Source organism: Astyanax mexicanus, chromosome 4, assembly GCF_023375975.1.
Source record: "Astyanax mexicanus isolate ESR-SI-001 chromosome 4, AstMex3_surface, whole genome shotgun sequence".
NCBI lineage: Eukaryota > Metazoa > Chordata > Actinopteri > Characiformes > Acestrorhamphidae > Astyanax > Astyanax mexicanus.
The window spans coordinates 57,618,286-57,633,987 of NC_064411.1; the positions used below are offsets into that span (position 1 = coordinate 57,618,286).

The window sequence follows — 15,702 nt, forward strand, 5'->3', positions numbered from 1 at the left end:
CTTCATAATCACCACCATTATTACCATCACCTTCATAATCACGATTATCACCATCATCACTATTATTACCATCATCACCATTTCCACCATCATCACTATTATCACCATCATCATCTTCATAATCACCACCACCATTATCACCATCACCACCATCACTATCATCACCATCATAATCACCATCATCACTATTATCACCATCATCTTCATAATCACCACCACAATCATCCCCATCATCACACGATTATCTTCATCACACCCCTTATCACCTTTATAATCACCAACACAATTATTACCATCACCATCATCACGCTTATTACCATCATCACATTTATACTCACCAACACCATTATCACCATCATCACCTTCATAACCACCACCACAATTATCATCATCATCAACACCATCATCACCATCACCTTTATAATCACCAACACCATTATCACCATCATTATCACCATTACCACCATTATCACATTCATTACCATCATTACTATCATAATAACTAACACCATTATCACCATCATTATCACCATTCCCACCAGTACAGTCCACAGACTAAAAGCACTGGGGTGGCTGCTTACTACTTAATTTTACTGGGACATAGAAACTGTATAAATAATATAATAATAATAATAATAATAATAATAATAATAATAATAATAATAATAATAATAATAGTAGAGTATTACTCACCGGCACCCCCTGCTGGCAGGGTGAAATCTCCAGCATCATATTCTCTCCTCTACTGCTCTGCTGAAACACCATCACTCCACTCTTCTTCTTATAGAACTGAGAGAGAGAGAGAACGGGTAATCTGAATTAATCCAATAATAATCTTATTAAAACTGAGAATATCATGTTTATTCTGATAAACATCTGGTAAAAATGAGTTAATAATCTGAGTTAGTGTGAAGGGGGCGGGGTTTACTTTATGGCGGATGTGCTGCAGGGTGGGGAAGCCGCAGAAGTAGAGCGAACTGCGGTCGACTTTACGCCCAACATAATCCAGAGAAACCCGCCAAGCGTCCACAGGAACCGGCGTCACCCTGAACACACACACACACACACATTTAACTTACTAATCAGTAATAGTTAATTTAGGTAACTTAAACGTTAAAACATAAATAAAGTAATAAATAAAGTCTTTAAAATCACTGACTGGATTTTTTCTCTGCTTTAATAAGAAAAACCTTTATTTCTGTGTGAAAGGGCCATAATAAGGGACTTTTAAATATTCCATTAACAGGAAATTCAAGATCCGATCAAGATTTGTAGTTTCAAATAACTTTAAAACTACACTAAGCCCAAAAAGATGATTACTGCTTTAATAAAACATTAAGAACTAATAATAAAGTATTTACCAAAACAGAATAATGTGTTGTTTATTATTATAAAATTGGAACTCTAAGCCCCAAACCGTATTTTTTCCATTAATAGCTGAAATGTGTTCTTTTGAAGTAATAAAATATACCAGTCATTTTTTATAAACATTTCCTAAACTTTCCTAAAAAAAACACTTTTATTGTGTTATTATAATTTCTGCCTCTACAGTGCCCCCACAGGTTCAACTGCGCTATAGGCATGAACGCCAATATGCAAATTAGTCAATCAATAACCCGCCCCCCTGCTGACGTCCAATCATCTGCGTCTCATTGCTATCAAAGGCACATTGCTCAGCCCTATCAGCAGTGTCCTTCCTCTGCCCTGCCCCTAAACCCATACATCACCCAGTGCTCAGGAGAAGGATGGATGATCACAAGCCATCAAACCAAACTGAACCGCTTGAATTTTTGCACCAGGAGTAAAGCAGCATAAAGTTATCCATAAGCAGTGTGTAAGACTGGTGGAGGAGAACATGATGCCAAGATGCATGAAAAAAACTGTGATTAAAAACCATCAGGGTTATTCCACCAAATATTGATTATTTCTGAACTCTTAAAACTTTATGAATATGAACTTGTTATATATAGGTGCTGGTCAACGAATTAGAATAATTTGAAATAGTGCAATCATGAAATTCTTTGAATGCATTTTTTGTGCAGAAAGCAAATCAGGTGTTCACCGCACCTGTCCTACTCGTTAGACTAATCACAGAACTCAAATTTGCTCAGCTGAGCTTTCCAAAAGGCCCATTTAGGCCATTTAACTGTGACACTGTTGTTTTATTGAATTAGAATAATGGAGAAACCGTTTCATTGAATTAGAATAATTTTTATTATAATTACAATCATCACTTTCTCAGTATTTTGTGGCTGCCCCCTTGGCTTGTATGACTGCCTGAAGTCTCCGCGGCATCGATTTGACCAGCTTGTCGCAAGTTTCCGCACTCACAGCTTCCCAGGCAGTGGCGATGTTCTGCTTCAGTTGGTCCAGCGTAGTAGGCTTTCTGTCGCAAATTTTCCGCTTGACGATGGCCCAAAGGTTTTCAATGACATTGAGGTCAGGCGAGTTGGCCGGCCATGCCAAAACTTCAAGCTGTTTTTTAGTGAACCAATCTTTGGTCGACTTTGCCGCATGAGCCGGTGCAAGATCCTGTTGAAATATGAAGTCTTCTTCGCCGAACTGTTCCTCAACAGTCGGAATCAGGAACGTTTCCAGAACATCTTGATATACGGCAGCATTGACAGTCTTCTTGAGGAAGCAGAGTTTCCCTACACCTCGAGCGGACATGCATCCCCAGACCATAACGTTCTGGGGAAACTTGACGGATCTTTTCACGCACTCGTGGTTGTAGGTTTCGCCACCACGACGCCAGACACGAGGACCTTGGTCACCGAAGGAGATGCAGAAGCGTGATTCGTCACTGAAGACCACTTTCTGCCAGTCTTCAGCAGTCCACTCGCCGTGTTCTTTGGCCCACTTCAGCCGTTTCTCCATTTGTTTCTTGTTCAGCATCGGTTTTACTGCTGGAACGCGAGATTTGAAGCCGAGTTCGCGCAGACGACGGTAAGTGGTTGATCTGGAGACGTCAGCGCCGGTCTGCTTGTTCCACAAGTCGGTGAGCTCGGAAGTGGACTTGAACCGGTTGCTGACTGCGATCTTTCTCAGCTGCTTGTTGTCGCGAGTTTTTCGGACGCCGGAACAGTTGGTGCGCTTGCTGCAGTTTTTCTTGAGAGCTTTGCAGACGGAAGACTGGCTGATGCCGAGCTGCTCAGCAATTTTAGTTTGGGTCAAGCCTTGTTGGCGAAGAGCTTGAATTTGAGCCACTATTCCGGTTGAGAGGATGCGCTGCTTACCCATGATTGATTTTACAACTTAGAAATTCTACTCAACCCTGACTTTATACTGCACAGTGAACACTCTTCACAGAAAACAAAAATTCGAGCATTTATTCTAATTCAATGAAACGGTTTCTCCATTATTCTAATTCAATAAAACAACAGTGTCACAGTTAAATGGCCTAAATGGGCCTTTTGGAAAGCTCAGCTGAGCAAATTTTTTTCCAGGTAACGAGTTCTGTGATTAGTCTAACGAGTAGGACAGGTGCGGTGAACACCTGATTTGCTTTCTGCACAAAAAATGCATTCAAAGAATTTCATGATTGCACTATTTCAAATTATTCTAATTCGTTGACCAGCACCTGTATATATATATATATACTTTATGTTTTATATATATATATATATATATATAGTATATACTATATGTATATTAATGCAGTGTAAATATGGTGTGTATAAGTGGTGTGTGTGTACCTGGTGTGGCAGTGTGTGATGTTGGGGAACAGGTCGGGCAGGGGGGAGGTATAGGGGTAATCCAGCTGTTTATCGTAACAGTAGAGGGCGCACTCGCTGTGTCTGTTCCTGCTCTTCTCAGATTTATTCAGCTGATCTGTGTACAGCTCCATGGCTGCCAGCAGCCTTCTCTAAAAAAACCACACAAACACATAAAAATGTTACGCAGCTAGTAAAAGAAAATATTCAGAAAAACGAGTTGATCAGGAAAAGCACCGTGTCTACATCAACCCGTCAATTAGTATTCATGGCCCCGCCCACCTCGGCTCGGGACCGCCTACAGACAGAGCTGAAGCCGGGCGGCGACGCCGTCTCGTCAGATAGGAGATAACTAACAGCGCTAGGAACAGCATGCAGTTCATTCCTGTGTTATTTGTGTGAATAACACATCAGTGTTTATATACTTTACCCAGTAATTCAGAGCTAAGAAACAAATGGTTAGAATTAGTCTATGGAGGAAAAACACCACCAGCCAAGTACTATTGAGATCAGCTCTGTTTACACTAGTTAAAAGTAAAAATCCAACCCGGGGTGTACGTAAATATAGGTTTAAATAGGATCTCCGGTGGATTTGGTGTTTTACAGAAACTCTAAAACTAGGTCAGTATAGGCTGAACTGCACTTAGCAGGGTATTATTACATATACATATATATATTATTATGTTATAAAGTAATACATCACATTGCCAAGACTGTTTTGTATGTATTTTATTTTTAAACGTTTCTAACTGTTCTAATCCGTCTCGCTGCCTCCTGGTGTCGCAGTGCTGTTAGCCAATCAGAGGCGATGTTATGTTTGCATGTATGAATATATATTTATGAGCAAGAGCCGAAATCCTATCATTTCTCCTTCCTGCCGTCCACTCCTCCACCGGACTAAAGCAGTGTTATACCGGATCACCGGGACACTAAATTTATTTTTCACTGAAACCAGCTCACTTTTTATGGCTTTTATTAATACTAGAGACACAACTAGACATTTGAAAATAAAGGAAAAAATTATAGTCAGTAATTATAGAAATTCAGGAGGTGTAAATATAAAAAGAAGCTTCACCTCGTCTATAAAAGGGATGAGGACCACGGCCTCCCACTCCTGCTGCTTCCCGTTCAGGTCTGTTTTAAAGTCCAGTGGATAATACTCGATGATGGGGGAACCCTCGGACGTCATCAGGTGCTGAAACACAGATAAAGATAACACACTTCAGTAAAAGATTCCTAAATCTGATCTTCTCAACGAATCCAATGTCTATTTCAGTCTGTTCGCACTAATAATCTGAAGAGTTTCTGCTCCTAAACTGACGATCATGCTGATCAGCAGAGCTTCACGTGAAGTTTTGGTTTCATCTTCTCCAGCATCACAGGAGCTATCAAGCAGTTCCGGTGCCCTTGGTTTCTTTAAACTTTGTTTTTAAGCAACAGCGCCCTCCTGTAACTGTATTCGGCCATTTCATTAGGAACACTAAGCGGTTGTGACACAGGTTATCAAATACTATTGGAACAGAGTTCAGGAAAACATTTAGGGGGACCCTCATTGTCAATGCAGCCAAGAGCCAACATCCAAGGCTTGAAACACATACTGCAAATTAAGACAGACAGACAGACAGACAGTGACAGACAGATAGACTGATAGATAGAGCGATAGATAGACAGACAGACAGACAGACAGTGACAGACAGATAGACCAATAGATAGATAGATAGATAGATATATAGATAGAAACAGACAGACATACAGACAGTGACAAACAGACAGACAGACAGTGACAGACAGTGACAGACAGACAGACAGACAGACAGACAGTGACAGACAGTGACAGACAGTGAAAGACAGACAGACAGTGACAGACAGACAGACAGTGACAGACAGACAGTGACAGACAGTGAAAGACAGACAGTGAAAGACAGACAGACAGTGACAGACAGACAGACAGTGACAGACAGATAGACCAATAGATAGACTGACAGACATAGATATACAGACCGATAAATAGATAGACCGAGAGAAAGACAGATAGACAGAAAGACTGATAGATAGACAAAAAGACAGATAGACAAAAAGACAGATAGACAGATAGACAGATAGACGGATAGACAGATAGACAGATAGACGGATAGACGGATAGACGGATAGATGGATAGATGGATAGACAGAGAGAAAGAACGATAGATAGACAGACCAATAGACAGACCGAGAGGAAGACGGAGACAGACCGATAGACAGGTAGACTGAAAGATAGATTGAAAGATAAACATATATCTATCTAGCTATCTATCTACAGACAGAAAGACAGACAGACAGACAGACAGACAGACACTATACTGATCTCAGAAGGAAATTCTGGAAAAGAATAAGATTAAGACAAAAATTCTAAAATAAAAAGCAGCAATAAAATTATAACATAATAGGACAACAATAAAAAGTAAATACTACTAAAATACAACAATAAAAAAGACAATAGAAAAAGTATTTAACAGTAAATATAACATAAAAAGTAAAAATAAGATGAATGAGATGAAAAAAAATACACAATCTTAGTTTGCATTCTGTTGTTCTTTTTTTTTTTTTTTTACTTTTCCTGTGGCTTTATATCAAAAAATAAATATAATAAAAAATGTTTAAAGAAAAAAAAGCATAAAACTAAACAAAACTAGAACTACAATAACTAGAAAATAAAATTTTAAAACTCTAGCATCTGTTACCTCACTATCCCCCCCACCGAACCTCTTACTCACTGCTGATTGTCTTAATACAAATATCTCAAATAAGATCTAGTTGTTCAGATCGAGTCACAATATTAGATTTTGTGCAGGTAAAGCTGTACAAACACACTTAAATATCAGTATAGTATTGATTGTACTGTATTTAAGGTGTGTTTGGTGGTTTACCTGGTAGCACTTGGGCAGCAGGTCTTTGCTGGCGGCAGGAAGAACACCCAGCAGCTGCTCAAACGGCATGAAGGGCTTCCCCAGGTCAAAGGTCAACCTCAACCCGGCGATGTTCCTCACGTCCGACAGGAACGGAGCGTAGTGATACGGGTAATACCTAACACAGACACACAGACACACAGACAGACAGACAGACAGACAGAGATAACCTGATTAAATATAAAAATCACCTTTTAAATTATAATTTTATTTATTAGGGGAAAAGTGTTTTCCCCCTAAATTTAATAAATGATAATCTCTGTGAAGGAATTCAGCTCCACTCTTCTTTACAGAATTACAGTTTTAATTCACATTAGAGGATTTTATAGCGCAAAAGTCCTGTTTAAGATCATCCACAGCATCTCAATCATCTACACTTTAACTAGACCCTCCAAAACCTTCATTTAGTTTGCTTTGGGTGCTTTGGGTCATTGTCCTGCTGCAGAACCCAAGTAAAGTACACCTGAGCTTGAGGTCAGTAAGGAACAGATGGACGGATTCTGATTCTCCTTCAGGATTTTCTGGTAGAAAACAGCAGAATTCCTGCTTCCATTAATATCTATTACAGCAAGTTTTACCCAGCAGCTCCAGATCATCATAACACTACCACCACCATGTTTTACGTTTTTACGTTTAGTATGATTTAGTTCTTTTTCTGAAATTATGTGTTAGTTGATAGTTTTACACCAGATGTAACGGAACGAACACCCCTTCCAAAAAGTTTCACTTTTGTCTCGTCAAGAATATTAATCCAAAGTTCTGGAGATCAACAACATGTGTTCTTTTGGGATCTCCTGGATGAGTTCCTCATGCCCTTTTGGAGTAATTTTGTTCGGTTGGCCGGTCACTCCTGGGAAGGTTCACCAGTTTTCCATTTGTTTTTTCTCCATTAGTGAATAATAGTGAATCACTGTGGTTCTCTGGAGTCTCAAAGGCTTAGAAATTACTTTATAATCTTTTCCAGACTGATATTTAAAAACTGCTTTATAAAAAGTGATTAATCACAGTTAATTTATGGGGAAAACACTTTTTCACACAGTTAGATTGTTTGAATATATATATATATATATATATATATATATATATATATATAGAGAGAGAGAGAGAGAGAGAGAGACATATAGACTCACCAGCTCCAGGACTGAACTCCATGGTAGTAGTAATGGAGAATCCACTGTATACCTTCAACATAACAGCGAGCCTGGCTGGCCAAAAACTCACTAAAAACACACATAAAATAACTATTATATACACATAACATTACAACATTTATATATATATATATATATATATATATATATATATATATATATATATATACACACAGCTCTGGAAAAAAAAGATAACAAAGATAACACACAAAATAACAAAAAACAAGTTCATATTCATAAAGTTTTAAGAGTTCAGAAATAATCAATATTTGGTGGAATAACTCTGGTTTTTAATCACAGTTTTTTTCATGCATCTTGGCATCATGTTCTCCTCCACCAGTCTTACACACTGCTTTTGGATAACTTTATGCTGCTTTACTCCTGGTGTTAAATTAGGTTTTTAACTCTTCATTTTTAAGTGGGTTCTTATTTTTTTTCCAGAGTTGTATGACCAAAAGTATGTAGACACTTGACATTACAGTAATAGCACTGACATTTGACCGAGGCAGCTCTAGCAGGTATCCTATGACAGCACCATGTTGAATGCCTCCGATCTCTTCAGTATGACCTGTTCTAAAGCTAACATGAATTTAACTCAGCAGTGCTATTCTAGTTATACATTTGCCTCATCAGTACTATTCTAATCCTAGTTTTACCTCAAAAGTGCTATTCTAATCACCTTTTTTTTTTTTTTTACCTCAGCAGTGCTATTCTAATCATACATTTACCTCAGCAGTGCTATTCTAATCATACATTTACCTCAGCAGTGTTATTCTAATTATACATTTATCTCAGAAGTGTTGTTCTAATTATACATTTATCTCAGAAGTGCTGTTCTAAACATGAATTTTCCTCAGAAGTGGTATTCTAATCATGCCTTTACCTCATCAGTGCTCTTTTAAATCATACATTCACCTTAGCAGTGCTATTTTAATTATGAATTTATATCTGAGTTAATCTAATCCTTCTAATACTTTTATTTAATTGTAGTTTTTTAAATAGCTTTTTCTCTAAACATGGTTTAGAGAAGTACCATACTACAATACTATAACTCAACAATTATAAGACTTATTACAGATACATTTGGACACACACAGAGGCTATATTACATCATTATAACATTCATTTGAAGCTTAATAAATCCTGAACTGTGTGGAAGTTTAGCGAGGAGACGGCCGAGCTTTAGATTAGCGTTAAACTCCGGGTCGTAGCATTTCAGAAAGGTCAGACACTCACTCTGAGACGACCTCCACGCCCATCTTAGTCATGTAGTACGTTCTCTTATATTGCCGGAACTCCGTCTCAAACATGTCCTCGTCCTCGCCGTCCTCCTCTCCTCCCTCCGCTACAGCCAGAACAACAGAGGAATGAGGGATGCAAATAAATATCCATATGGTGAAATATCATTGGTTTTATCACATCAACACATGATCAGTAAGTGGCGCCAAATATGGATATTTTTATTGAAAAAAATCTAATCCCCATCTTCCAATTAGACTTAATTTGACTAAAGTTACTGCTTTATTACTCCACATGGTGGCGCTATAATGAAATAAACAGAGTTAATAAACCTGTAAACCTGTGCTTTAATCACCAAAATAAACAGTTTTCAGGAGAGAAATCTGGAGAGAGTTTCCCCGTTAGAAGGGAAACATGGCGACACCCTTGTTCCTTACTAGTGTTGCTTAATGCAGTTTACAGTCCGAAAAATAATATTATTTTATAACGTATTATATAACTGTTTTTTTCGTCACAGTTTTCATTAGTGAAATAAACTCTGCTTAGCTAAAAGTTTTTAGTATAGCAAATTAGTATTCATGGCCCCGCCCACCTTGGCTCGGGACCGCCCACAGACAGCAGAGCTGAAGCCGGGCGCAGTCTCGTCAGATAGGAGATAACTAACAGCGCTAGAAACAGCATGCAGTTCATTCCTGTGTTATTTGTGCGAATAACACATCAGTGTTTATATACTTTACCCAGTAATTCAGAGCTAAGAAACAAATGGTTAGAATTAGTATATGGAGTAAAAACACCACCAGCCAAGTACAACTAAGATAGGTAGGTGAATGTTTAAAACAGTTTAGAAGAGTTCTGTTCACACAAGTTAAAATTAACTAGTGTAGGTGGACTCTTCCCACCTCTGTGTGTAACTATAGGTTTAAATAGGATCTCCGGTGAATTTTGTGTTCTACAGAGACTCTAAGACTACTGTAGGTCAGTAGAGGCTGAACTGCACTTAGCAGGGCATTATTACACATGTTATAAAGTAACATATGACATTTCAAAACTTTTTTGTTATTAGTATAAAAATGTTTTTATTTTAAAACGTTTCTAACTGTTGTTCGTCTCGCTGCTTCCTGGTGTTGCAGTGCTGTTAGCCAATCAGAGGCGATGTTATGTTTGCATGTATGAATATATATTTATGAGCAAGAGCCGAAATCCTATCATTTCTCCTCCCTGCCGTCCACTCCTCCACCGGACTAAAGCAGTGTTATACCGGATCACCGGGACACTAATTTTTTTTTTCACTGAAACCAGCTCACTTTTTATGGCTCTTATTAATACTAGAGACACAACTAGACATTTGAAAATAAAGGAAAAAATTATCAGGATAATAGAAATCCTGTTGTTTATTTCCCCACCACTCCTTCACCGGATTAAAACAGTGTTATACCGGATCACCGGAGCACTTTTTTTTTTTTTGCATGTGTGTGTGTGTGTATACCTTTGCCGGAAGCACAGCGCGAGTCTTTGCCTCCATCCAGAGCGGCCAGACACAGAGAATCCTCAAACGTCTGAGAGAAAAACAAAATAAAATAGAATAGAATTATTAACTAAATAAAATAAAAACAGAACAGTCTTACATATTAATCCAACATCATTTGTTGTTTATAGTAAGGACCAGACCACAGACTGGGTTTAAAGATTCAGTGCAGGATAGAGGTGTGCCATATAATTTCATACACAATAATATCAGCAAAATTATCACAAAATTACCCTTAAATACAAATATAAATATTCTATTTAGGGCTGTATGGGCTGTTTGTATGAAAAAAGAAAATTCTCATTTCCCATTAAATAATACTAATTTTACTAGATAAAGATTATATCTGTCCATTATAATTTATTTTATGTCAGCGCTGGATATATCGAGTGCATTATAGTTTATTTTAATAATTTATTTTAAGGATCTTATTTATTTCTTAATCATTTTTTTTATCTTGGTTTGTTTTAGTTCCTTTTATAGTTTCTATTATGTGTTTATTGTTTTTAGTTATTGATCATTGTTTTTAGATTTTTTTTTTTATTCATCTGTAGTTGCATTCTTATTTTTTATTATCTATAATTTTATGATTCCTACTAAATTCTATTTTTTTATCTTACTTGTTTTGTATCCTATTTTAAAATATTTTATATATCTTATAAACTAAAATGCGGGATCTTTTTATTTATTTTAATTCTTTTTCTTAGACAATCTCTTCCCTGTGTATTGACTTAGCTACAGTGTAAATGAGGGTCATCTTCAATGTACTCAGAGTTTAAATAAAGATTGATCGATTTTTTACTGTCTGATAAAAATTTAAATTAGTGCTGTCATATTATATCACATGCTACAATCTCTTCAAATAAATATTATTATTTTTTTGCATTGGTCTGTTCTTAAAATTACTAATATTAATATATATTTAACTCAATGTTTTGTAATATCACCATTAATATCGTTATGGCAATATCGTGATAATATTTCAGGGACATATCGCCCAGCTCTAGTGCAGTATGATGTTCGGAGCTGCTGATTGGCTGACCTTGCACTTCCTGCCGTTTTTGCCCAGGGCCTCCTCGGCTGCGAGTCCGGCGGCTTCATTCAGATACTTATTCCCCACTTTACTCTCAAACCACTTCAGATCCACAAACACCTCACTGAAGTGCTCCCGGTCAAACTGCACCGAACACACACACAACAATAATCACTATTATATAACATGTTATAGTTATATACCATTTAACGTACTGTATAAAACACAAATACACTTCAGAACCCACTACTTCACTACAGAACACACTGTGTGCGTGTGTATAAATGATTTAATTTAAGGAATTTTATATTAAATTTACCTATAACATTTTTTTAGAAAATACTTACACTTTTATAAAACATTACACTGTTTTACTTTAAAACTAAAATGTAAAATACTTGATTTGTCAGGATAAATTACTGTTAGAGGGAGCTACTAATATTAACTCACCTCAGCCAGCTTCTCCAGGTACTTCTCAAAGTGAGCCAGATTCAGATTACCGTTCTCATTCAGATACCCTAAACCAACCAATCAGAGACGACACAGCTTAATACAGGTAAATCACATTACATCACATCACTACACAAATCATCATACAACATAACAATACTAAACACACATCACATCGCACCAAACAGCACACATCACATCACAATACATCACACTCCATCATCACACATCACAAAAATACTAATCACATCATATCACATTTCACCACACCAAACATCACATTTTACAACAGCATACATCACAACACAAATCATACCACACACAATACCAAACATCACAGCACACAAGAAAAACATATCACATCTACGCCAAACACATCACATCATATCACATCTACACCAAACACATCACATCATATCACATCTCACCAAACATCAAATCACATCTCACCACACCAAATATTACATCACACACCACAATACAAATCACACCATACATCACATTGCACCAAACAGCACACATCACATCACAATATATCACACTCAATCATCACACATCACAAAAATACTAATCACATCATATCACATTTCACCACATCACATATTACATCACACACCACAATACAAATCACACCATACATCACATTGCACCAAACAGCACACATCACATCACAATTCATCACACATCACCACAATACTAATCACATCATATCACATTTCACCACACCAAACATCACAGCAGACATCACATTTAACAATAGCATACATCACAACACAAATCATACCACACACAATACCAAACACCACAGCACACAACAAAAACAAATCTCACCAAACATCATATTACATCAACACCAAACACATCACCACATCATATCACATCTCAACACACCAAACATCACATCATACATCATATCACATCTCACTTAACATCATATCACATCTCAAAAACACATATCACACAACACCACAAGACAAATCACAATACACATCACACCTCAACACACCAAACATCACATAGAGTCGTATCACATCACATCATCATTAATTCCATCCCATCCTATCATATTACACACATCACATCACCCCCAGACGGAGTGTGATTGGTTGCTCACCCCCGAGTGTGGGCAGGACGGTGATGTAGGTGCGGTACAGCAGGGGCAGGGCGTCGTGGTTGATGTGAAGGTGAGGAAGGTGAGGAATGAAATCGTTTCCCACCAGGAAGCCCATCAGAATCCAGTCATCAATTATCCTCTCCAGATCATATTCAAACGAGATCTTCTCCTGATAAATCACATCACACATCACATCACACATCACAGATGTGTCTCCAAGTATAATACTGAGACTGTATTTGAGATTAAAAGCTGCAATTTTGCTGAAAACTTGACGTTGCCATTAATATAACTTCTACTGGTGGAATGGGCACTAATTAGTTAGAAGAGTAACTAAGCCTTAACAGCCTTTGACTCAGAACTGTGCACTGTCATGGGCTGGGAAACCCAGGGCATCCTCTCACGATATGATATTATCCTAATATATTGTCCACGGTAATAATGATATCACGATACTGTAATTCGATGATACTCAATATATCACAGTGTGATTCTGTACGATACTTCAAAGCATCTGTGTTACTGAAGAGGATAAAATACTCCTAAATAATCAAATACCAGGAATTATGGATTTATTGGCGTCAGTTTTACACAAGCAGGTTTATTAACCCTATTCATTGGATTATAGCGCCACCATGTGGAGTAATGATGCAGTCACTTTTAAAAATCGACTTAAGTTTAGAGTATGTTTTAGAGTAAATTTCCATATTTGACTAAACGTATCGAAAACAATATGTTGATATTTTGTCCCACTTTTATTTTGTAAAACTAATCCATTTAATACAGTAAATATTCAGTTTATAAAGTTATAAAAATAGTTATAAAAGCTGCTCACTCTGAGGGGGGAGAACTCGTAGTCGATGTACTCTCTCATCAGGGAGAGATGCAGTAGGTGAAAGGTCGTCTCCTCTGGAGCCGTTATCCTGAACAATAAATCAAAATAAATTTCAGTATTATAATTAAAAAATAAAATAAATCAGAGCTTGGGTTCAAGTCCCTATCTGGGTGGAGTCTCCATGTTCTCCTCGTGTTTATGTAATATTCCTCCCACAGTAAAAAAACATGGAGATCAGGTAAACTGGATATGCTAAATTTGTCCTGGAGTGTATATATATATTTCTATATTTCTGGAGTGTATATATATATTTATGTATGTTTGTATGTATGTATGTGTGTGTGTATATTAGGGCTGCCACAAACGATTATTTTTATAGTCGACTAATCACCGATTATTTTTTATGATTAGTCGACTAATCGGATCATACGTTAATTGAATATAAAACACAGTTTATCACAATAGAATGCAGCTGCTATTATACAACCAACATTAGATTTCAGCTATATGCTAACTAAAAATAAAAACAATTAAAATCATAGTTCATTAAACCTTTAATGAAATATGCAGCTTGTTGTAACAGACAATTATTTTACTGTTTAGCATAAAGTGTAAACAACTGTGTAAAATAAGGATAAGGCACTGGCATTTATGAAACATCTCAACCGTGAGGTTGTTTGAACTATTATGAAAAAAAAGTATATTAATAAAAAATGCCTCTCTGTCCAGATATTGTGTACATTACCGTACACAGGGCAGCGGTCTGCACAGATCTGATTGGCAGAGGAGAGCGTTTGGTGATTTTACACCACACATGACTGATCTGTGAGTTTACTGCACCGAAAAGCACTGAAAACAGAAGCCACTGTCAGAATGAAATCCTTCTCTGTAGTTTATCGGTTTGGGACGGCATTTGTGACAACGTCTGGGTCCGGATCCGGATCGCGGTCCGCCTATTAGTGACCTCTGTTTTAAAGCTATCAAGATGAGTAAGTTAAGTACTAAGTTAACGCTCTGTTTACGCTAATTTTAGCAGCTAAATAGCAATTTAGCTTCTTCGTCATTTAATCAGCCACAACATGCCTCCTTTTCAGGTGCTCGTGCATCGCGGTTGTGCTGCCGAGGAAGGCAAGTTCTTCATTGCAGATATTGCATTGCACGCGTTTCACTTTTATTTTCTTGGTGATCCCACACTTTTGAGTTCTGTAGCGGGGTAGCCATGAAACCAGAGCCTGTCTGTATAATGTCCTGAGATGTCGTCCACTACCTACCCCGGTTTCCACTACTGCGCATGTGCGTCCAGGACAGAAAGGCAGTCGCAGCAGTTTGGAGAGAAAAACAAAGAAAAAAAACAAAAACGACTAATCGACTATTAAATTAGTCGTCGACTAATAGTCGACATAATCGTGACTAGTCGACTAATCGTGGCAGCCCTAGTGTATATATATATATATATATATATATACACACACACACACACATACATACACAAAACCTCTATAAACCTCTATAAACAATCCTATAAACAAACCTCTTCTGATTCTTCTTTCCCCCGAATCGTACCTCCTCTCTCAACAGAGAGAAGTGAGGCTCATGACTCGTGAGTCCCAGCATAATCTACAGAGAGAGAGAGAGAGACAGAGAGAGAGACACACAAAGGTGTTTCCACGTTATTTGTTAAATCACGATGTAACAAA

At 37.4% G+C, this 15,702-nt stretch overlaps 1 protein-coding gene across 2 annotated transcripts in view; it reads right to left on the reverse strand.

Annotated features, from left to right (window-relative positions):
• xrn1 (5'-3' exoribonuclease 1) overlaps window positions 1–15,702 on the reverse strand; it is a 48,633-nt gene that overhangs the window by 26,098 nt on the left and 6,833 nt on the right. For both annotated transcript variants that reach the window (XM_049476737.1, XM_049476736.1), the window contains exons 6-18: window positions 15,537–15,622; window positions 14,006–14,093; window positions 13,171–13,339; window positions 12,057–12,124; window positions 11,616–11,750; window positions 10,535–10,604; window positions 9,046–9,154; window positions 7,789–7,878; window positions 6,620–6,776; window positions 4,789–4,908; window positions 3,696–3,865; window positions 929–1,046; window positions 694–789 (exon numbers count right to left, since the gene is read on the reverse strand). In XM_049476737.1, coding sequence (XP_049332694.1) covers window positions 694–789; window positions 929–1,046; window positions 3,696–3,865; window positions 4,789–4,908; window positions 6,620–6,776; window positions 7,789–7,878; window positions 9,046–9,154; window positions 10,535–10,604; window positions 11,616–11,750; window positions 12,057–12,124; window positions 13,171–13,339; window positions 14,006–14,093; window positions 15,537–15,622 — 1,476 coding nt within the window. The remainder of the gene's footprint in view (window positions 1–693; window positions 790–928; window positions 1,047–3,695; window positions 3,866–4,788; window positions 4,909–6,619; window positions 6,777–7,788; window positions 7,879–9,045; window positions 9,155–10,534; window positions 10,605–11,615; window positions 11,751–12,056; window positions 12,125–13,170; window positions 13,340–14,005; window positions 14,094–15,536; window positions 15,623–15,702) is intronic.